Source organism: Aphis gossypii, chromosome 2, assembly GCF_020184175.1.
Source record: "Aphis gossypii isolate Hap1 chromosome 2, ASM2018417v2, whole genome shotgun sequence".
In the NCBI taxonomy this organism is placed as follows: Eukaryota; Metazoa; Arthropoda; class Insecta; order Hemiptera; family Aphididae; genus Aphis; species Aphis gossypii.
Genome location: NC_065531.1, coordinates 21,822,646 through 21,847,074, shown reverse-complemented (window position 1 = coordinate 21,847,074; position 24,429 = coordinate 21,822,646). Strand labels below are relative to the sequence as shown.

The following is a 24,429-nucleotide window of genomic DNA, read 5'->3' as shown; positions in this document are numbered from 1 at the left end:
TGATTGACTAAACGTGTTTATTTTTACTATCCTAACATAACATATTATATTACTTATTATATCGCCCCAATGACATCACACCCATACATATGTTTTTAAAAAACATACATTATGGACACTGTACTTAACGAAACACATTGTTCCTGGGATGCAAACAACGAACAAGTTATTGTTTTAAGATGGTAATATCAAAAAAAACTGATGCTTACTTGTTACCACTGTGCATATTGTTGATTTTTGGTCTTCACGCAACTGCAGGTAATTTTTTATGCACCATTACATAAACGTTGAAGAATTTAATTAAAAATAATTGAACATTGTAATTAATTAACGTATTTATTGTTATTACTAATATTATCAGGTCAACTGCAAGTACGAACTAAACATGAAAAAAACAGGAACAAGGTTAATTATTTATTAATTATGTACGAACTGTAATATACTTAATATATATTATAATTATGTGATCAACTTTGATCTTTTTAGGGTGATCAAATATGCCGTCAAGACATGGAATGTGTTTCTAGGTCTGAATACTGTGATATTAATTTAGAACCGCAAAATCAACAAAAATGTAGTTTTGGAAATGAACTGTAAGTACTTATACCTAATACACTAAAATTCAAATTTATTTAAAATTATATTTATTATAAAAAGAGGATAATGATACACTTATTATAAAATAAAATTTAGTATATATTTTAAACTTGTAATATTTTTTCTTTTAGTTAAAATATATTTCTTGTTTATAGATTTTCTTATTAATTTATGTAAATATAGTATAAATAATATAGTATTCATCACACTTTGAAAATATTTAAATACTACGAAGCGTTTCAGAGCTTATAAAATAAATTATATATTATATAGTTGAAATGAAAATGTGCTCTAAAAATTTTTTTCTTATAGTAGGTAGGTATATTCTTTGTATTCTGTTAAATATAGTAAATTAAAATATAGTTTAATTTACTTATATATTGTCTAGAAACTATAACACATGAATACACCCAAATTGTTGTTTAAATATACAAATTTAATTTCAATATTTATTTAATACAGCTTTACAGCAAATATTGAATAGCTAAACTTCAGTTCGTTTTTTGAGTTGTTAAAATATCAATAAGGGACGTACATACACACTTGTATACAAGTAAAAAATGTAAATGTTTATGTAGTCATGTGTTCATATTTTTAAGGCAACACAATGCACCTATAAAAGTTATTGTTCTTGTATCTATTATAACTTAATAACCAATTTTGTAATTTTTCATAGACGTGTATAGACGTTTATTACAATTTTATAGGTACTTCTTATATCATAAGCCATAATATTATGTTTATTATTGTTTAATAATTAAAACCACAACTGTAGTCATTATTTTTAAACTACTAACGTCTTTGAACAATATACAATAACATAATTTAAATTTTAAAATACATACAAATAGTTGTAACTTATAAGTCTAAAATAATTTTGCTTCATAAGTTGAATATTCATATGAATAGAATAAGTGATTTTCTGTTGCAATAGTTAGGGGAATTGTAATTTATTTACTTTAAAAGAAGACTTACCTATTGATAATTATGCTGATACTCCATTATTCTTTCCTATTGAAATGCACAATTCCTCTCTTCGTTTTACCCACTTTATCGCTTCATTTTTTAACTTCCATGATATGTTAATAATTATGACTGTTATAATCAAATCAGTCACACGACCTGATATTAACGAAAGATAACACCACCTTCCTATTACCACCAAGTCAACAATATACAAACACCGATACGTAATAAGTGGTACACATTCGGTATCTATAATAGTACCTACTCAATGAGCCTAAGTCATATTCTTATAACAGGTGAAGTCATGCAGAAATGAGATCCAAAGTCAATTGGGTGGTTTTTTGTGGCTGCATACTAGTTGCGGTCATGACGATTTTTGAGATAAACAGATATTACAGTTGTGGTCACCCTTCAAAAAGGTTACATACTGATTGCGGTCACTCAATTAAAATTTTTTTTTAATTAATAATTAAATATGAAATTAATATTTCGTTTATTTATTTAATTTAGAAAAATGTATTAAAGTATAATTTAATATGTATAATACTATTTAATAATAATTATTATAACTTGTGTCAAAATATAATAATAATTTAAAATTTTAAAATTTTGTAGGTATAGATTTGAAAGAAATCGACTTCAGATATTCAAGTAGATTAATTTCACCTTCTTCATAATATCGTATTTGTTGCACTAAAAAATGCTCTTTCTCAGTTGAAATTTTATTGACACCTAGGGTAAGCATGGTTTCGCAAAATGCAGTCATTAGTAGTCATCTACCAAAAGCATATATAGGGTAACGGGTGAAATTTCCGAATACTTGAAACTTTTTTTTCGGACATAAGTTATAATAATAATTATTATTAAACAATATTATAGATATTATTAACACACGTTTAACCACTTAATTTAAACATAAGTATCAACATTTTTAACCATACCTGCACAATAAATAATAGTGTAGACAGTCCTAACGTCCTAAGTCTATTATCTTTTTGATATAAATGGGAAGGAAAATGTCAATTAATACATTTTTCAAAATTAAATATATAAATGAAATATTAATTTCATATTCAATTATTAATTAAAAAAGAATTTTTTATTGAGTGACCGCGCAACTAGTATGTAAAATTTTTGATTTCGACCGCAACTATAGTTATAACACCGTTTTTTGTCATACGATTCACTGAATAAATAAGCTTCTGTTATACATGTTATTCTGGGTATGACATATGCATACACACTGACACTTCATATAACCAATAACTATGTACCTACCTACGATATGCACGCAGCATGCATAATATAATCGAAATTGCTCTTTCCAGTATTAATGTGCTAATATACCCACATTTAATAAATATGACAATATAACCATTATTAAGTATAGAGACTTATTATTATTTCATATATTCATTAAACAATATTGTGTTCATCTTGAACTTACGATATCACTGTGCAAGACGTGTAGAGTCATCCATCTTAACTATTGATAGCTAATCATCTTAATACATTATAATGTCATAAAGGTATTTTATTAATTAAAATTATTTTTTCAAAATATAATTTTCGTATCTTTTTAAGAATTATTTTTACCTCTCTCGTACTGGATCGAACAAAAACAGTTATTTTGAACATCTCTATGAAATTCTAGCATAGTTAATGGAACCAATATCGTTGGCACTATAGTAAAATGTTGTGTAATGAGATACATAGGTACTCACTGAACAGAATATATATATATATGTATATATCTATTTGACTACTTGTAATGTTTAAAATTTTAAATACAATTACTTAAAGAATATTGTACATTTTTATACAATATTTAATTATTTTAATTAAGCATAATATATATGAATAAAATAAAATTACATTTAAAAAATGTCACATGTTTTTCTATCTATCTAATAAGATATTTGATTTCAAAATTGAGTATTAAATATTTTTTTTTCACTTAGACAAATGGGTTATTGCTGTCCTATTAATAAAGTTATTCGGTCAAGCACAGAAAGAAGGATGGCAAATGACGATGATGAATCAATCTTGGATAAAATTCTAAATATACCGTTACCAGAACGTCCAGAACCCATCAGACCGCTACCAGAAGAACCAGAATGTGGACTAAACATTAAGACTTTATCCAACATCTTAAATGTACAAAATGTAAAAGCTAATGATTGGCCATGGATGGCGGTGTTTTTAGAGACAACAAACTATATGAATTTCTGTGGTGGAGTATTACTTAATCGACGATTTGTGTTGACTGCTGCTCATTGTTTTAAAAAGTATTTTTAAATTTAAACAATTAAATTAAAATAATATAAATTATATTTAAAATATTGCATAATAATTATGGTGCTATAAATCATTACTATAAATTATAATATACAATATACAAAGCTAACTAAAATTTAAGTTATAAAAAACATTCCAACTAAATACAATTACTACTGCTCCATTATTACAATATTATAGTATATTAAGAAATGAATAGCCTTAAATAATTTGTATTATTAACCTAAATTATAACTATGTTTTATAATATACAATACAAAATAATAATTTTAATTTTTAAATTAATGTATGAAAAAAAAATACTATATAATATATTTCATATTTTTGATACATTTTTAGATAGTTCAATATCATATTAATAGATTTATTTTTTATTAATACGTTTAATGAGTCATATGCCTGCTGAGGCAATTATTTGTTATTTATTTAAATTGTTTTTTCCTAAATATTGTATTAAAATGTTAATACAAATTTACCCATTCCAAAATGGAAAATGTTATTGATGTTCGTTGATTTTGTTCTCAAAACATAGTTCAGTTTGTATAAAATTCAGAGGTCGTACCAATATATTTTTGTATTTATGTGTTTTTTTAAATAAAAGAGCCCACTTATAACATTGAGGTACGTATGGGAAATCCAAATGTGTCTTAATACATTTTAGATATACAATTTTCCATTCTTGACATTAGAGTCCCCAATGTTGATATTTTTAATTTCACAGAGTCAAATATTATGATTGATTTGATAGTTTCAAAATTTGTTTTTATTATCTTTTTAATTTTTTTTTATTAAGTCATCATTAACGATTATGATAAATGATAGTGGAATTATTGTGACTTATAATTATTATACTTTTATCTGTTGACGATTATGTAAAGTCATATAAGTTGAAGCTTAATTTGTATATTAAGTCGAAGTTAAGTTGAATTTTTAATGTTAGTTATTTCAGTTAACGAAATTACATCTATTACAGTTTCATATTTAACTTTGTGCTTATATTTTTCAGATATACGAAACAAGATTCTGTTGTTAGACTAGGTGAATACGATTTCACAATTAATAACGAGACGCAATACATTGACTACAGAGTGACAGATATTAGATTACATCCAGACTATGATCATGCTACGCACGCCAATGACATCGCTATAGTGAGGTTGAACAAACCTACAATTTACAATTCGTATATTCGACCTATTTGTTTACCTAAAACAAACATGGAAGTGTACAAAAAAAACGCCGTCGTGGCCGGTGAGAAAAGCAACAAAAACTATTTATAAAGTTGTTTGTAACTAATATACAAGTAATATACATTATTCAATATATGAACTTTTTTTAATAATATGCTATTACGTACCTTACATAGTTTACCATTAAATTTCTAAATATTCAGTTTGTTAGATTCTATAGTTAGCTCTGTTGGTAGTTATTGTAGGTATATGTTGTTTTTTATTTTAGTTCATACTATTGTTAACATTAAAGAAGGCAAAAAGTATTCAGATTATAGTTGTATATTATAATACATTTACTTTATAACTAGGTTGGGGTCGAACAATTTTTGGTGGTCAAGTCAGTAACGTGCTTCAAGAAGTAGTTATACCGATTTGGGAACACGACGAGTGCGTTTCAGCTTTTTCACAACCAATTTTCAAAACAAATCTTTGTGCTGCATCGTACGAAGGAGGCAAAGATTCCTGTTTAGTAAGTCGAAATATCTTTTTTATTTTATATTTTAACTAATATTAAATTTATACTTATTTTAGGGTGATTCCGGCGGTCCACTATTGATGCAAAGACATGACGGAAAATGGACTAATGTTGGAATAGTGTCTTGGGGCATTAGTTGTGGAGAGTTGGGAATACCTGGCGTTTATACCAAAGTAACTTCATACCTCAAATGGATAGCCGTGAACGCACAAGATGTCATTTAAAGATTGAGTTCTGCTATTTCATTAGGAATATTTTATGAATTTATTTAAACAATTTCAACTTTTAATCTATAGCTAACCATAGCACTAAAATGAATCATGACATGTATACCAAAACAATTAAATATAATCATATAAAGAAATATATTATTTAATCAGATGTGAATAACTATATATTTACACTACTGCAGTATTGAACTATATTCAAATATGCTATTATAAGCGCACACCTTATAATTATTATTCTTGAATTTAACACAAACATTTTATACCATAAACACTCCAAACATTTTAAATAAATTTACTATTTAATGATAAATACAAAAATAAAATAATTATGTTTAGTCATTACAATTACTTGTCTGACCCCAAATTGGCACAATTTGGTTTCAGATTTTAATATTTAACTTAGTCAGTGTAGGTGAATGGATTTATTAGACAACTAGCCGAAGAATTAGTCATTTTTTTCACCGTTCAACTTTATAAAAATATATATTTATTGTCCAAGAAATCATTCCCAAAAATCACCTTCTCATTCATATTATAGTAATATAGGTAGTAATTATTGGTACTTGTTCCATTTTTGTTATGATTTTTTTTTAAGTACTGCTTTGAATTACTATTATTTTATTGCATTTTTTTCAGCTCAATATGATAGCTCTACATCATTATTTCAGTTTTTTAGTTTTACATTATTCCTTGTTACCTATTATCAGCTAAATATTACAATAATATTAAAATATAAGTAGTAAACTAAGGCGTTAAAACTATGCAATAAATATGCCAATCTTCACAAGACATTTCGTTATTAGCTGTATATTTGATCACTGTCACGAAATCGTCAGGAGTTGATAATGATGACCAACAAAAAATAATTATTTAGTCTCATAAGGCCACAACCGCTTTACTATCAATGCCATCGCACACCAATATAACCGTTCGAGTCAATTATAGCTGAATTATGTAACCAAAATAAATATTTTGTATGTATGTAGCCTGTAACTTTAGTTTCTGTAATTTTTTTTTCTTTGTACCTAAAAATATTTAAATAATTTTGTTAGGTTTTAATCATAATTTGAGTATATATAAAATATATTATTATTATTTATATATATAATTAACGATTTGTATACAATTGTGTGCATAATATATTGCATGCAAAATGTTCTTAAATAGAACATGATATCGATGGGGAACCATTAGCGAAAATTCAATGAATCGGTATAGGCGTCTGTCAGTGGTATGGAATACAGTAAAATATAGATCAACGGACGATTAAAGCTGCGAGGGGGAATACATTTTGAACGGTTTTCGACCAGTGTGGTGGAAATTTTCGATGAAAATTCAAAATAATACAACGACCCAGCCGAATAGTGCCGACGAAACCCGACGAGGCGATGGCTCATCTCGATGTCCGTCAGAAAACCGGATACAAAGACGGTCACACGCGTACTATTGTAATATTATTACATAGCGATAATCACTAAAATAACACAGACACCACACCGTTCATATTATTATACAGCTGGTCCGAGAAAATCTTAAATCATATTATTCGTATCATACCATTCCGCATTACTGGCTACTGTTTTGGCGAACCGGGCGAGCGAGAACATCGCCGATCGACCAAACCGGTTTCCAAAGCCGATGCCGAGCATATAATGATGATTATGACGCGTTTATTATTTTTACTCCCATTACCATATTATAATATTATAATAATTTTTAATACCGTATTATCGTCCCGATGACACGAGCGCTCGTCACTCGTGTATACGTTTCCGAAGAGCCCGCATTATGAACGCTATATTATAATGCAGCTCTAATGCTCGACAAAACACAATATCATCGTTCCTGAGAAGAAAACGTCGAACCGTAGCCGTACCTATTTTATATTGTACTAAAAATGTTATTATTGAAAAATGCCGACGTTTACTTGTTACCTCTGTGCGGTTTGCTCGCCTTTGGTGTTTGCGCGACCGCGGCAGGTAAAATGTTTACACTCACGATTACATAATAATAAATACGTTGGAGAATTTAATTCGAAATAATCGTGCACCGTTCGTAGTTATTATTAGAGTATCTTTTTTTTTTTTTTTTTTTTTCATAATTATTATTATTTTATCAGGTCAACTGGTGCGGATTAAACTCGAAAAAGACATCACGAGAAGGGTAATTATAATCCTATAATATTATATATTATAATGGTGATTAAACTTTTTAGTCAATTTATGTAAGAATTGTATTCTTAATATTATAACATGATAAATTTCGATCCGTTTAGAATGATGAACTATGCCCACACAACACAGAATGCGTTTCAGGGTTCGAATTTTGTGACGTAAATTTGGAGCCAGAAAAACGACTAAAATGTGGTCGGGGAAATGAATTGTAAGTAAATTCAAATAAAATCATAAATATTAGATGTATAAGGAATATGATACATTTACTGTAAAATAAATTGTTAAAAACAGAAATATTACACTATTAGAATTTTAATTCTAATTGATATACTGCATAAATACCTACTTAATAAAGACATAACCAATATTAAAATATACTTAAATATTTTATTGTTTTATAATTTATAATTGATAAATCAAGCATCTGCAATTTTGTTTAAAAATGCATATTTTTTCAAATTAAAACTTCTATTAATGTTAATAAGAATTTATACAATAATACTTTTTACAACAAATGTTGAATAAACTTCAATTTGTATTAGAATTGTTAAAATACTTAGAAGTGACGCAGACTAAAACGAATAAATTACTTTGTCTTGTGTCCTTGTTTTCAAGGCACTATTATTCATCTATAACAGTTATTGTTATTGTAGTAGAATTTAATAAGGTACCAATTTTGAAACGTTTAGTAGTCATGTAAAGGTATAAAGCACAATTTTATTGATTTTCAGATCATAAACTATATTTTTAACCTTTGAAATTAATTTAAGATTTTAAAAATGTTTATGAAATATTTATGAATAGTCTCACAGTTTGTACCTATATTAAAGTTATAAAAATCTTAATAAAAGATATTTTTATTTTTTATAAAATAAAGAAAATACAAAGTAATAACTAAATAATTTCACACAACATTAAAATAAATATTAATTTTAAATGTTTTTCATCAAATAATGCCACTTTCTAGTAATTTTGAGTACCTATTGTACTTAGATCAAATATTCTTTAATTATTATGAATTATAAGTATAAAAATTTGGTTGTATACCTGTTGAAGGATATTTTTGTGGTTTATTTATTTTTCTGTTCAACTATAAAATATTAGTAAATTATGTTAATATTTCAGAATTTATTTTCCATGGTTTATATCTATAATTCCTTTAATAGATATTAAAGGATATTATATTATTTTGTTATTATATACTAAAACATAGTACATTTATTTTAAATTTACACACCCCCCCCTCCTTAATAGTAAAAAAATAATATAATTTATATATGAATTATGTATACAGTCGTAAAATACCTATATTTATAAGTTTGGACTCTTTACATATAGTATCTTTTATTTTTAATTTTAATATTTTTATAGATAAGATTTTTTTTTAATTATGTTTAAAAATATTTTTTTACTCAGATCGATGAGCTTTTGCTGCCCTATAGACAAAGTTATTCATCAAAAAAGAGAAAAAAGAATGACTAATGATGATGATGAATCAGACTTAGACAAGGTTTTAGATAGAGCAGCACCAGAGCCCATTAAGCCGTTGCCAGAAGAGCTTGAATGTGGTCAAAATACTAAGTCTATATCCAAAATTATGAATGTGCAAAATGCTAAAGCTAGTGATTGGCCATGGATGGCTGTGTTTTTAGAGACGACAAACTATATGAATTTCTGCGGTGGAGTATTACTTAATCGGCGATTTGTGTTGACTGCTGCCCATTGTTTTAAAAAGTATTTAAAAATAAATAATCAAAAATTATGTTTAAAATATGGTATAATAATTATGATATTATACCATCTATATATTTTAATAATTAATTAATTAATATAATATAAATCCAACTCAAATATTAACTTTGATTAATAGAAAATATTACATTATTTTGGTAACTGTATGTTATTAAACATTAAATATAAATATTTCAATATTTGTAAGTAATGTTTAATATGTATTACTAAATTAAATTAATATTATACTAATAAATAAACTACCCCTGATACATTTTATTAATATAGTTAATAGTTATAATGAGCTACTGTTTCAAAATAGCTAATATATTACTCATTGGTAAAATTATTGATTATTAAGTTATCTAATTATAATAACTAAAATTTTAAAATTAATTTAAAAATAAAAGGTAAGTATTTAATATTTTAATAATATAGTACCTATTAGGTATAAAACATAATAATTCATTTTTTTATTATTATTATTGATCATACAAATGTTCTTACGCAAATTTGACTTTTAAAGAAGTTGATAATTTAATTTATGATACTGGCACTCACTGTATCATTTTCTCATTCTAATATGATGTATTTTTGCAAGTAACAATTAGGAAAAATGTGTGTCTCATGTTATATCTATATTAAGTACAATTCTCCTTTTTAGATGGTCCTATTTTTTTATTTTTCAGAGCGCCAGTTTTCGATTTATGTACCTTTTTATACTCATTAAATTAAAATTTTTTTTATTAAGTCGGTATAAATTATTATGTTAATTAAATGATTAGTGATTTTGTTGTAATTTATACTTATTATACTATAATTCTAGTTATTTTTAATATGCGGCATTACCCCCATCACAGTTTCATATTTAACTTATGTACTTATAATTTTCAGATTTACGAAACAAGATTTTGTTGTTAGACTCGGAGAATACGATTTCACATCTAATAACGAGACGCAATACATTGACTACAGAGTGACAGATATTAGAGTTCATCCAGACTATGATCAGGCTACGCACGCCAATGACATCGCCATAGTGAAGTTGAAAAGACCTACAATTTATAATTCATTTATTCGACCTATTTGTTTACCTAAAACAAATATGGAAGTGTACAAAAAAAATGCCGTTGTGGCTGGTAAGAACTAAAAAATCACCATTTTTAAAAGTCTTTATTTATTGGCTATTACTTATTTCTTATCAATAAGTTATATTACCTAAGTATATTATAACAAATTTTAATAAACAAAATTATTTATAATGCTCTCATGCGGACATACGGTGATACCAAGCAGCGCAAAAAAAAACAAATATTACCTAATACAGTATTTTACCCGTTTCACGACAAATTGCAACGACGGTTTATTGCATTATTTGAATTTATCTGTGTTTTATCGTAACAAATTACGATGACAATCACAGAAAATCTAAAGTTATCTCCAATATACAAACATGGAAATTGTATACAGAAAAAAAATTCCAAAATGGTATACTTGAAAATTATGGACTTCAAATAATTTCGAATTTAATTGTATAAAGAATACCTACTCGTTATAATTATACTCATGATACAATAAAACCTCTCTATAACGGACCCTATAATAGACGGAATTCTCCTTATAACGAAAAATGTCAATATTCCTTGTTTAAATAATATACTTAATATAATTCTACCTTCTATTTTACATTAAAAAATACATATATATATATTTTGTTATATAAAAAAAAAGTCATTAATTGATATCGTGGGCAAATTTTAAAAAATCCCCAAAATGGATCGCACGATAAGTTATATATAAAATAGTTTGGAAATATTTTGGAAATCTCTAATATAGAAGTCTTACGTTTTACTGTACTAGTAATTTAAAATAATACTCAAAATTATAATTTGTTTTAATATTATTTAAAATTTTGTAAAAATTAGACCCATACATATTATATGATTAACGATAATAAGTAAGTAATAGATTTAATACTTATGCGAGTAATATTTAAAATTGTACAATCCAAATAAACACGTGTGGCGTACATTCAAATAAACCCCTATACCGTCACAGCACTCTATTCTATTCTAGAATTGCTGCCCTGGCTGCTTCTACGTCCCACGTCCTTTGCTACGAATTTTCTAAACGTTCAGTTTTAGATCTTTAGGTTTTAATGATTCTATAGCCATCATTGTATATTATTTTTATTTTATAAACCAACTTTATCACCTAATATCCACTTTGGAAAACAAAAATATGTCGAAAAGACGTATATTTAAATACTTATTTCAGCTATAGTAAATTAATTTACTTTCTAATTATTAATTAGGTTGGGGCCAAACAGTATTCGGTGGTGAAGTCAGTAACATTCTTCAAGAAGTAGCTATACCGATTTGGGAACACGACGAGTGCGTTTCAGCTTTTTCACAACCAATTTTCAAAACAAATCTTTGTGCTGCGTCGTACGAAGGAGGCAAAGATTCCTGTTTAGTACGTCGAAACATCTTTTTTATATATATAAATATTTATATTTAATTTATACTTTTTTTAGGGTGATTCGGGCGGTCCACTATTGATACAAAGACAAGACGGAAAATGGACTAATGTTGGAGTAGTGTCTTGGGGAATTAGTTGTGGAGAAATGGGCATACCCGGCGTTTATACCAAAGTAACTTCATACCTCAAATGGATAGCCGTGAACGCACAAGATATCATTTAAAAATTGAGTCCTGTTATTTCATTAGGAACATTTTTTAAATTTATTTAAACACTTTTAATCATCGATCTATAATTAGCCATGACATTTTTATCAAAACAACTACCTAAATACTAATTTAAATAAAAATGATATATTATAAAATGTGAATTTATTTTTATATTATTTACCTCATCCTATTCGTTTTAAGAAATCTTAAATTATGCTATTTTTGGTATAATATGTATTATACATGATATTACTATAATACTATATCTTAGCATCTTATGATACCTATTGTATTTAATTGTATTTAACACACAATCATCGAAAATTAATACGTATACGTTACATAAATGTTGAATGTATTTAGCAATTTTGTTCAGCCATGATAGGTACCATATAATAATAGTGTGCCTGACCGTAATTTACTAATTTATGACCGTATCTACTAGAAATTTAACTATTGATGTTAATAAATGGGAAATTTATTACCATGCGTGGGTAAGGTACTTATATATATTTTCATATCGCACAAACGCTATACCTGATTAATATTTATTTAATTTTCTTCGTCTTATGCAATGCACTGATCACTGATATCATTATAAATAAATAAATTATAGGTATATTCTTATTTTATAAATTATAAAAATTATTCAAATTAATTTATGAATTTGACAATCCTCCATAGGCGATCATACCTATAAGTTATATCGAAATATTAAATACCTACTTACCATTTTTAATGAAAATAATCATTAACTTCAACAGATACATTTTGGTTTACAGTTTTCTCAATTTTATCAATTTGTGATAGTTAAATTTTGAAATTAAGTAGGTACCTGGTACCTGTCTAATTTATTTGATTTATTGCATTTCAAATTTTCATATATTCATTATAAACCGTTCTATTATTCAACATTTAGATGTTATTAAGGAAAAATTGTTTAATTATTATAAGTTGTAACATACCTATATTATACTGAATTATCGAAATCGTGTCTAAATGGTAAATTTACCATAAATATGGTAATTAGTATTTAGTACCTATATGACTTGGTATATAAAACTAACGAACTATTAAATACAACCATTGATTATAATTTATAATTATAAATACTAATGTTTATAATCAATAATGCAATTTACAAACAAAAGTTATGCTATTATATTATATTTCCAGTACAAAATATTATGATTATCGGTAGTAAATAACTAGATAGGTATATTGGCATATTGCACAGTCACATATAATGTAAAAATGATGGTAAAATAAATATAGTATCGTACCTATATTATTTCAATGCTACGGGTACTATTTTCTAATGGGTACATATTCATTACTCAATATTAATGATTGTGTAGTATGAATAAAAAAATATAATTTTAACAACTAATAATGTAGTTTTAGATTCTGAACGGAGTGATGAATGTATTAATTCTACAATGATGTGTGTTTTTATTTTGTGTTTGTGACTTTACACCTTAAATGGTCGAAATAAAACTTCAATTTAAAATTTCGGAGGAGGTTTACGGAAATAAATTGAATATCCTTGGAGCATTATACAGGTCAGAAGTAAGAAGTTTCTAGCAGTTTTCCAAAAATAACTAGAATATAGTTGTAACTTATAGACAAACCACTGTAAATACTTGAAATATTCATCAGATGTTTATATTAGCGTTATCTATACACAGTTTAATTTTCAACAAATTCTGGATTTTTTTTAGCTATTTATAGACAACTGAAATTTTTAAAGTATTTTTTTTTTTTTGAAATGTCAATAAAACAATTTTGAAAATTTAATAAAAGGTTTATTATAAGTTGTTCCTATTGTAGTTAAAAAAAAATCAGTTTCTTAGTCATAACTTTTTTTATAAAGGTTTAAAGTTCAAATTTTTAGGATATATGTCAAAGTCTCAAACATTTGCAAGTTATTTTGTAGTTGAAAATTCATAAATTTTTTTTTATTTATATTTAAGGTTAAAAATTCAAAACTAAGTTTTCCATAAGTTTTCCTTCAAATAGCTGTAGGTAGAGAAAACTCTAAGTATTATTAAATAAAAAAATATTGTGATCGTTTGAATTTTAAATTTTTATTAAATCCCGAAACGATAACGATTTATCCTCAAACGATTTTAAATACTATTGTTATTATTCCAATAGTAAGTCGTCGATACTTAAAACGTATTGACCCGTTTTAAACTTTTAGGTGGTCTTTTTTATTTTATACCTATTTTAATATATATATATTCATTATTCAGTAACTCTATGGACAATATTATACTTAATTAATTATGCTAGTTTTTATCATCATTTATACATAGAAAAAAAAATGAGAATTTTACGTGTCTTTAATTTTAAAAAGTCGATATATTTTAAAAATGTTGTCATGTATAGAAAATGATGATGTATGAACATTCGGAGTTCGAGTTTCTACAGTGCTATTCATTTTTGAATTGTTACAAAATAAAAAAAATCAGTTTTATTCAAAACTGCCCAGTAAACATGTCAATTTCTATTAGATGTCTATTATATACCATTTATTAGATCAAAATATACATTTTTGATGTAGGTATATGGTTTAGCGTAAATCAGTAAATTATCCCGTTTTTCCCGACGATTTTAAAAAGTACTGAGAATTTATTATTTTTGACACTCAAAGCATCAACCCGATCCAATTAGCACACCCAAAGTTTAAAATCAAAGTATTTTTACTGTGCCAATTTAAGGTGCAGATAACAGACACAATATAAAAAAAAAGAAAACATGGTATTGTAAAATCAATACATTCATCATATTTTCATTTCAACGTTCAGCTCAGAATCTAATAATGATGTGTAAAATGTAAATATATTATAAACTTAACCTACGTGTTGGACTTAACTATATTTATACCCTATCCTTATTTTATAATTTATTCTGTGTATGGATATAACATTCTCATAAAATTAAAACAATAATAATACAATATACGTTAAGATTCCGATGTTTAGATTGGTACGCCTTAAAATTTAAATAACTGTTGATACCAAAGGTAAATGCTTTGATACTTATAGACATAGGTACATATAATTATACTTCGTATAAATGTGTTGTATTTCTGTTACAAAATTTTGATATCATTTTTAATATTATCGATTCCTAATTATTTGTTAGGTATTCAAAAGTCTTACGGCGGAAGATAATATAATATTTGGATTTTTCTATGAGAATATTACTGTCGGTTAATAAAAAAAGTTTTTTTTTTTACTTATTAATTAAAAGTAATTGTTTATACGCAAGAACGAACTGTTTATACAAAAGAAAACTGTAAGTAACTATTTATAAGTAGATATTCCTTAAGTACTAGAATAAACTATCATTATTCAATACATAATCCCAATTCCCAAATTTCTCCAAAATAACCAAAAAAACACGACTAAATAATTTAATATTAAATAATACCTACAAGAAATATTCCGAGGTAGATATGTCATCGTATAACATATCGTATCAGAATACAGATATGTATAAAAAATAAAAATCAATGGATGACTCATGAACAACCTAGGTACCTACCTCAAAAGTCAAAAGTTACATTTAAAAATTATTTTTTTTTAAATTACAACAAAAATTATTATTTATTAATAAATATTTTTGATGATGATTGATTTGTCAGGACTCATGACTCATGACCGTAGGTAGGTACATTATTATATTTAATAATAAAAAAAATAAAAATAAAAAATTTAGCACGAACTAAAATAATATACTATACTCGTATAATAAATCTTAGTTCGTGTCGTTCGTGATATTAAGTTTGTGAAAATTCACATTTCACAATTATTATTCAACTGATTGCCGTCGTATATATTAATGTTCCGCGCCTCCGCCCCTCTTTTGTACATGGACACACCCATTAAATAAAGATAACACCTAATCATTATAAATTAAGTTTAATGTTTACAGTTTTTAAATGTATAATTATATAGTCGAAGGTCTTAAACATGAAGGCTACATTTTTTAATTTTTTTAGATATTATCTTTACTTTTTAGTCTTCATAGTATATACCTCTAGTTCTGATTTCCGAGACAAAATAATTGATTTATAAAAATGTCATTATTAAAAAAATTGTCACCAGTTGAACTGGTTATAAGATATTTTAAACATTTTAGGGATTCGAAACAGACTATATTTTTATCTATTCTATGGAGTTAACTTCTTATATTTTAAATAGATATATTGTGATTTGTTATACATGCATATTAATTTGTGATACCTAATGATTTTATAGTATTGCACTAGTTGCTTATTCAACACTGTAATCATTGCATTAAATATTAATGTTAGTACCTAATTTATACCACTTAATGAGTATCAGATAGGTACAGATACAATCACACAATCACAGGTTCCATTGACTTTAATTAGAAACATTTAGGTTTATTGGCAGTTGGCACATTTAAACATTTAATAAACTATAATATAAATAGACGAGACAATGAATTAAGAGAATAACTTTTTGGGAAGTTCGTTTTATAAAATCAGTTACAAACTAAAACAATATTGTAAGGATTTGGACCATTATTTTTAGTGTTAATTTAACCATTGAATTTTTTAAGACTTTAAATTATTTATCGAATGAATTCTATTTTAATTAATGGTAATACTATACTCTGTTCAGGTTAAGAGTGCCCACTTGCTCGGACGAAAACTAGTCCTATTTGCGCATGTATCGCATAAATTGTACAGTGCCAACCAATCACAGGGCGTCTGACAAGCTGTTGACGGCTCAGTATGCATGCGTGAATTTGGGAACTCTTAACCAGAACAAAGTTTTATATTCATGTGTTGGATGTCTGATATGAAATACATTTTTACTAATACAAAACAACAAATTTTATTTTTATACTATACACAATTACGATGGATAAAAACCAGTAATATTTTTAATTGCTTCTCCTTCATCTTTAGTAGACACTTCTTGATAAGAATGAAATTCCATAGAAAATGATGCGGTGCCTGATGTAAATGTTCTAAGATCCTTTGAATATCCTAATAAATCTGCTAGAGGAACTAATGCATTTATTACCTATAACACAAATCAGGAAAATAAATAATAGATAGGATTATATACATAATACAATGTATTACTCGATAATTTGATCTAGTTGAAATATCTTGAATCGAGCCTCTTCTTCTTCCAAAATCCGAAAGTACAGCAGAAGAATGATCATCATCAGTCACAACTTCAACATTCATAATAGGTTCGAGTAAAATTGTATTGGCAGATTTCAGTAGCTATTTTAAATATTTGATTAAGAATTAATAAAAATGTATAGAAAAAATAAGTTAAAAATTAACAATGAGATATATACTTTCTGAACACATTGATTTACAGCCGAACTTAAGACAGTGTCTGATGTTCCTTTGCCCACTTCTAGCCAATGAAGTACAAAACGAACATTGATTACCTTAAGTTAAAATGTAGGCATATTATTTTAACATATTATACAATAATTAAATAAAAACTATTAATTTTGTTTTCATGTAAAATTCATCAATATTATTTCGTACATGTATGATAGTCAATGTATATTGTATAGTAATAGTATATTAAATGCACTTTATACACTGTTACTGGAGTTTCTATCCATTATAGAAGTTAGAAAAACCATACTAAATTTTCATTAAACTGACGTTTTAAAGTTTTAAAATAAATAAGATTTAATAATTTTATAAATAATTAAAAATAGAAAATATTATTTAAAATCATAATCAATATAACTTTAAAATGAATCTATTTAAAAATTATTTACAACCTAAACATCTGATTCTATATTTAATTTTATATTAAATTTGTAATATTAACATATTTTTAAACATAAATTAGTGCCTTAAAATTAAACATTTTATCACTGATTTAACTAAAGCAGTTAAATTGAATGATATATATCATTGTATTTTCTAAATTGTTTTGAACAAACAGTATCACTTTAAAATATATGTGCTGAAAGCATTGTAACATATAATTTAAATTACCTTATGGTAGGTATCGATAAAAATTAAATTGCTTATAATATTAAAGTAGTATACTATATTATTGTTTAATTACTAACAGGGCATCCAAGTTTGGGACCATGCGCTAAAGCAGCTTTTGCACTTGATGTAATAATATTTAATCGGTTTAAATATATGGCTGCTGTATTAGAAGCATTATCTGGACTCTGGTCCAACGATAACATTTTTTTATTTGTTTCATGTTTTAATATTGACATCACCACGTAAACACTATGTGTAGTTGAACCTAAAAAATAAATTATATTTGTTATATATTTTTTAAACTGTAAAAATCAAAACAATTAAAAAGGACATCCTTCCCATATGAGTTCTGTGTCTTAGTAACACATAATATCATATACAATTTTACATTAACAAGAATCTATTTTACTTGTTTTTTAATACTAGATTGAATAGATCTATTATTAAATTAAAAGCCAAGAAAATTATTTACAGTCCTTCATAAGTATTTTTTTTTTTAAATTTGAATTTTAAGCAAGATATGATAATTTTAATATAAACTATTATAAACTACTATAAACTTCAAATTTTAGTTAACAAAATATCATCTATTAACTTTCTTTCAATAGATACTAATCGTACTATTTTACTTTCTCTAATCAAAATACATTTTCAGAGTTTTTTCCTCTTCTCAAATCGTTGACAGCCTGAGTAGGTATTTGATATCTTTCAATAAAACAACTTTATCTAGTTACTTCTTGATCTATCTAATTATTCTGTACTACCTAAAACTTTCTTTTAATTTTGTAATATTTCGATTTTCCATAAATCTATCTTGTACTATAATGGCTTCGAATTTTATCATAATCATCACAAACACATTTCTCTTTGTAATTATAAACTTTAAATGTGTTAAAATATTTTTCTTAAATATTTCTCAAACAATTTCAACTATAGTACTTCAAATACCAACATTCTTTTTTTATCTATAATTCCTTTAGGTTTCCTCATAAAATCTATAATTTCTTTATTGCTAAAGAGTATTTTGTATAATTTATATGTTGTACATTGTTAAACATAATATAATGTAAGTAATTGATTAAGATAATCATTTGATAATCTTGATAGTTCTATACAATTAACTAATTTAAAACAAAAACATTGAGAATGAAAGAAATTAGTATGTTAATATTTCCTATTTACTACAAGATATATCTTATACAAAGTAGTATTTGTTGATAAAAATATAAATTAATTAATAAAAAAAGTACCAATTTTCAAATCAAGTCTATGACTTTCTTTTGCTTCTGACACTAATCCTTCTTTGTATGAAATTTGTGGGCGACTAAGATCAACATCAATTTTAAATTCAGTTTTTATCCGTTCACCAATTATTTCTAAATGCAATTCACCCATGCCTAATCTGAAAATAAATTGAATTTATTCTAAGGTATTTAAAAGAAATACATTTTAATATAATTTACCGGCTAAAATTGTCTGACCAGTTTCCTCGTCATATTGAATTCTTAAGCTAGGATCTTCTCTATGCAACTGATTCAATGCATTATCCAAAGCTAACTGATATGCCTAATAGAAATTCAATAAATATTACAATTTTATAATGATTATAGAGTGAATACTATTCTAATAATATTAGAACTTATAAATATATTATAATAATTAAGAATGATAATTAAAACCAATCTCTTAAAATGAAAATTAAGAAAATTAAAATAATTTTTAAAACAAAATAATTAATGACAATAGTATAGAGATATCAAAAGTGAAATTTTTAAAAATAATTTTTATTTTTTTATAAACAAATGTATTATTTATTTAAAAATAAAATATAAAGATATATTCTCTCAATTATTCCTAGAATAGGGTGGCTTGGCATCCACGGATAAGCAAAGTCCGCGGATAATCCGCAAAATTAAAATTCAAACGAAAATATTATGATTACATATATCTATGTATTATTGAAAAAAATTTAATTAAGTAATTTTAAATGTTATTTAAAGAAAATTATATAATTATTTTGATAATTGTTGTATACATACATGTATGTAAATGGTTCCGCAGAAGACTACAGATAATTGAGAGTACATTGTATTATAAATGACATTATAGTTATTATGAGTTATGAGTTTATGACTTATTGACTTATGACATATGTAAATTTTACATTTTATTAAACATCATTAATTGCTTGAATGAAATTATCTGAGAATATTTATTAATTAATTTACTTGTGATGGTGGTTCAATAGAACAAAAAAAAACTGGATCTGGTATGTTCATTTCAACTCCAAGCATTTCAATAGATTCTTCTTGGGTCATTTTTTTTGATTTAGACAATTTTTTTAAAGCACTCTTTACTGCATTGTTACTGCTGGAAAGTAAATCTCCACAAACAGTATTCTTAAAAAAAATAAAATAATAATAATAATAATAATAATATATAATATTTTATAAATTAAATAAATTAAAATATATAATACATAAGACATACTTTTAGTCCTGTAACAGCTACAATATTTCCAGATTCTATATTATTTACTTCTTTATAATCATCAGCATAAGCTATCATAACACGATTAATATTTTCAGTCTTAGATTGAGATGCATTGTATAATTTTTGGCCCTGAAAATTTATATTAAAATACACTAATAGTTAATAAAAGCCAGTATAACTATATTTTAATGAGGAACTTAAGTATTTAGGTAAAAATAATATTTTATTTTATTTATAAATAAATAATTTAAATTTATGTTGTAGATAATTATAAGTCATTTAATTAAAGTATAAATAAACCAATTAATCATGTATCTAATAATTAAATTATAATGAAGTTTTCCTAAACTAGAACATTATAAATTTATAAATACAACCTTTATAGTGCTTTATTTAAGCTTGTAATAATTTGAATGCTAATATATGAATTACCTCCTAAATATTTATACAGTTTTTTTTTTGTTTTCATAACTATTTTTCTATGCTTAAAGTATGAATAATAAGATGTATTTTTTTCAAAATTAAAATTCATCACATTTTTCCCAATTTTCAGTTTTATATATAATATATATGGCAACTTGAAATGTATGATATACAAACATAGCTATTAAAAAAAATATGAAACTTTTAACCTTAATCATATATTTTAAAATTTTAAACAAAAATAAATAATAATTAATAACAATTGATCAGTTTGAAATTGAAAAATATGGTTTTTACTAGTATATTTTTTTTTGTAATTTACAGTACATGTATAATTTATTATACATGCATTTCTATTATTTAGTTTATTAGTTTTACCTTTTCTAAGGAACCAGTATAAATCCTTAAAAATGTAACAGGCCCTTTTTGTTTTTCATGAACTATTTTAAAAGCTCTAGCTGACATAGACGTACCAAAAAATTTAAATGGATCTAAAGTAATACAGTCATTTGGTGATGGTAGATAATTTATAATACCATCCATAAGTGTTTGAACACCAATATTCTTATAGGAACTACCACAAAGTAATGGAACACCTTTCTAAAAGAAAAAGTTATAGCAAATCAAAATATGGTAAAATAACAAACAAAATTATATTATTGACATACTTGTGATATACATGCTCGTCTAATAGCTGATAATAATGTATCATAATCAATACAATTAATATTATCAGAATTTAAAACAATATTAGCAATTGTTTCATCCATATCAGCTAAATCGCCAATAAGTATCTCCCGTACTTTACATAGAGCTTCCCATTGCTTAGTATTATCTTCTATAGGAGCACAAATAACTTTTTGACCATTATCACCATGCCAAGTTAATATATCCTTTTTGAGTACATCAATTAAACCTATGAGTCGTCCATTGCTTTCTAAAAAATAAAATTATTATCATTATTAAAATACAAATATAAATTAATTATAAACTGAAATTTAATAGGTAATACCTATTGAAAAATAATTTTATTTTACATTAATAAGATTGCACACATTTTTATTCTCAGAGCAACTCTAATTGATTGACGGTTAATATTATGATAAGTGTTGATTAAAAAAATATATGTATAAATTGATTGATTATTTCATCAAACAAAACTCATTATTCAATATCTATCAATGTTTTTGAAAATAATATTTTGTATTATGTTGGTCTAATACTCTGTATGTTATCATTAAAAAAGTAAAAAACTTTAAAAAAACTAAATAATATAATTTTTTTAAACAATGTTGTTTCATTTGAATGGAACTTATGTAAAAACAAATATTTTCAAAAAAGTAAATAGATCTAGAAATAAAGAGTTGTTTAATAAGATAATACTCTGTGTATCAAATACATAATGTGTAATAATATATTCTTGAGTTTCTTAAACATATTTTAACATTTTAACAATTTCGGAATTTTATATTAATTTTAAAACCAAAGAAGTCTCACCTCTGACTGGTATTTGTAATTGCAATGGGGTAATATTAAATTTTGACTTAGTAAATTAATACACAATGGCAATGAAGCATCTGATCGATCCATTTTGTTAGCATAAACTATACGAGGTATCATGTACCTATCTGTTTGACGCCAAACGGTTAATGTCTGAGCTTCAACTCCTAAAATAAATTAAATATTTATATATATTTTAACAGTATCTTAAAATTTTAACCAACCAGCAGATGAATCCAGAACAATAACCACCCCATCTAAAATATTTAATGTCTGTTCAACTTGCATTGTAAAATCAATATGTCCTGGAGTGTCTACTAAATTAATATTGTGTTTTTTCCATGGTAATGTTACAGCAGCTGAAGTAATGGTAATACCTGCATAAATATTTGATTAGTAAATATAAATAATTTTAAACCAAGATTGATAAAAAGTAAATATTATAAATATTTTTACCTCGGTTTCTTTCTTGATCCATATAATCAGTTACTGTATTGCCGTCATGTACTTCTCCCATGCTATGTATCAAGCCCGAGTAAAACAACATTCTTTCAGTAGTGGTAGTTTTACCTAAAATAAAAATAGAAATAATTTGAAAAATTTAATTATGTTTTAATTTTTGAAATAAATATAAATTGTTAGAAAATAAAAATTGTATAATAATAATTAACAGTTAAATTAATTTATTTGATAATCAACATTCTCAATTTTGAGGACTAAACATAAAATAGTTAGATAATTACCAGCATCTATGTGTGCTAAAATACCAATGTTTCTTATTTTTGACATTTTATCAATATTGTGACAATAATAACGTCTCATAATATGTTTAATGTATACATTACGATGAACTCGTCGATGAAAAAATAACATCCTGTAATGTAAAATAAATTAATAATGTTTACAATTCTATATCTAAATTAATTTAAAATAGGTATACATAAAAATATAATTTAAAGGTATTTAATATAAGTATTATAATTATTATAGTACTTGCTTAATTGTCTATAGCTATAATTGCTTATAAATTTTATGTTAAATTGTGAGGTTTCTTTAGAAACTGGATTTGAATAAATGTAATTTCAATTAAATTTAAAAGTGAAAATATGCTTAAAATATACTTAGCTAGTACCTAGCTACTATAAAAAAAAGTAGTTAATATAAAGTTATGATAGATTCAATTCAACATCTTATTTGTAGTAAGTTCCATACCTACTACACTCGTTATGACTTAAAGGTATCTTTTTTTTATCAGTTAATTTTGTATTATTAAACCTTATCACAATTTTTTCTATTATCATATAATTTAAAAATGATAAGACATTTATTGGTATTTGATAATTGATAGTGTTATATTTATATATGGTTATAAACTTATTACTTATTATAGCACTTAATACTTATAGTTAAGTATTAATTTCTAGCTTAATGATGTAAGTGTATACTACAATAAATTATTATTTTAATTGTACTATAATAGAACACTGTTGAAAGACTAAAAAAACGTTTTTTTAAATTATAAATCCTTAGAAAATCGTGAATCAGCAGTGTTATACATTTTGTTGAATATTTAAAAATTAAAATCGTCAATTAATAATTATACT

General features: G+C 25.0%; 3 protein-coding genes across 4 annotated transcripts; 2 read left to right on the top strand and 1 right to left on the bottom strand.

Annotated features, from left to right (window-relative positions):
• The first annotated feature begins 96 nt into the window (after positions 1–96).
• Positions 97–5,949, top strand: LOC114124367 (trypsin-2-like). 2 transcript variants are annotated; one of them, XM_050199431.1, is made up of 7 exons: positions 97–258; positions 362–405; positions 487–593; positions 3,525–3,851; positions 4,868–5,112; positions 5,402–5,562; positions 5,625–5,949. In XM_050199431.1, the coding sequence occupies exons 1-7, from the start codon at positions 180–182 to the stop codon at positions 5,790–5,792; spliced, it is 1,131 nt and encodes a 376-aa protein (XP_050055388.1). In that variant the 5' UTR covers positions 97–179; the 3' UTR covers positions 5,793–5,949. The 2 variants fall into 2 exon arrangements, with proteins under 2 accessions (XP_050055388.1, XP_050055389.1); XM_050199432.1 differs by lacking the exon at positions 362–405 and having other exon boundaries at positions 119–258.
• A 1,571-nt stretch (positions 5,950–7,520) lies between these two features.
• LOC114124319 (trypsin II-P29-like) lies at positions 7,521–12,554 on the top strand. The gene is made up of 7 exons (XM_050199433.1): positions 7,521–7,777; positions 7,918–7,961; positions 8,074–8,180; positions 9,389–9,706; positions 10,598–10,842; positions 12,018–12,178; positions 12,240–12,554. The coding sequence occupies exons 1-7, from the start codon at positions 7,696–7,698 to the stop codon at positions 12,405–12,407; spliced, it is 1,125 nt and encodes a 374-aa protein (XP_050055390.1). The 5' UTR covers positions 7,521–7,695; the 3' UTR covers positions 12,408–12,554.
• A 4,687-nt stretch (positions 12,555–17,241) lies between these two features.
• Positions 17,242–24,056, bottom strand: LOC114124318 (ribosome-releasing factor 2, mitochondrial). The gene is given in 16 exon segments (XM_027987537.2): positions 17,242–17,459; positions 17,522–17,668; positions 17,746–17,841; positions 18,487–18,674; positions 19,660–19,806; positions 19,873–19,975; positions 20,638–20,808; positions 20,900–21,031; positions 21,704–21,925; positions 21,994–22,262; positions 22,823–22,873; positions 22,876–22,992; positions 23,050–23,202; positions 23,282–23,395; positions 23,569–23,699; positions 23,819–24,056. Coding segments are annotated over 15 exon segments (2,211 nt in total). The 5' UTR covers position 23,699; positions 23,819–24,056; the 3' UTR covers positions 17,242–17,288.
• Positions 24,057–24,429: the final 373 nt, after the last annotated feature.

Excerpts from the sequence above, each read along its gene's own strand:
- LOC114124367 (XM_050199431.1), top strand. The coding sequence starts at position 180 with ATGGTAATATCAAAAAAAACTGATGCTTACTTGTTACCACTGTGCATA. Across the intron at positions 259-361 it reads TGGTCTTCACGCAACTGCAG|GTCAACTGCAAGTACGAACT; the intron begins GTAATTTTTTAT and ends TAATATTATCAG. Across the intron at positions 5,563-5,624 it reads GAGGCAAAGATTCCTGTTTA|GGTGATTCCGGCGGTCCACT; the intron begins GTAAGTCGAAAT and ends TACTTATTTTAG.
- LOC114124319 (XM_050199433.1), top strand. The coding sequence starts at position 7,696 with ATGTTATTATTGAAAAATGCCGACGTTTACTTGTTACCTCTGTGCGGT. Across the intron at positions 7,962-8,073 it reads AAAAAGACATCACGAGAAGG|AATGATGAACTATGCCCACA; the intron begins GTAATTATAATC and ends CGATCCGTTTAG. Across the intron at positions 12,179-12,239 it reads GAGGCAAAGATTCCTGTTTA|GGTGATTCGGGCGGTCCACT; the intron begins GTACGTCGAAAC and ends TACTTTTTTTAG.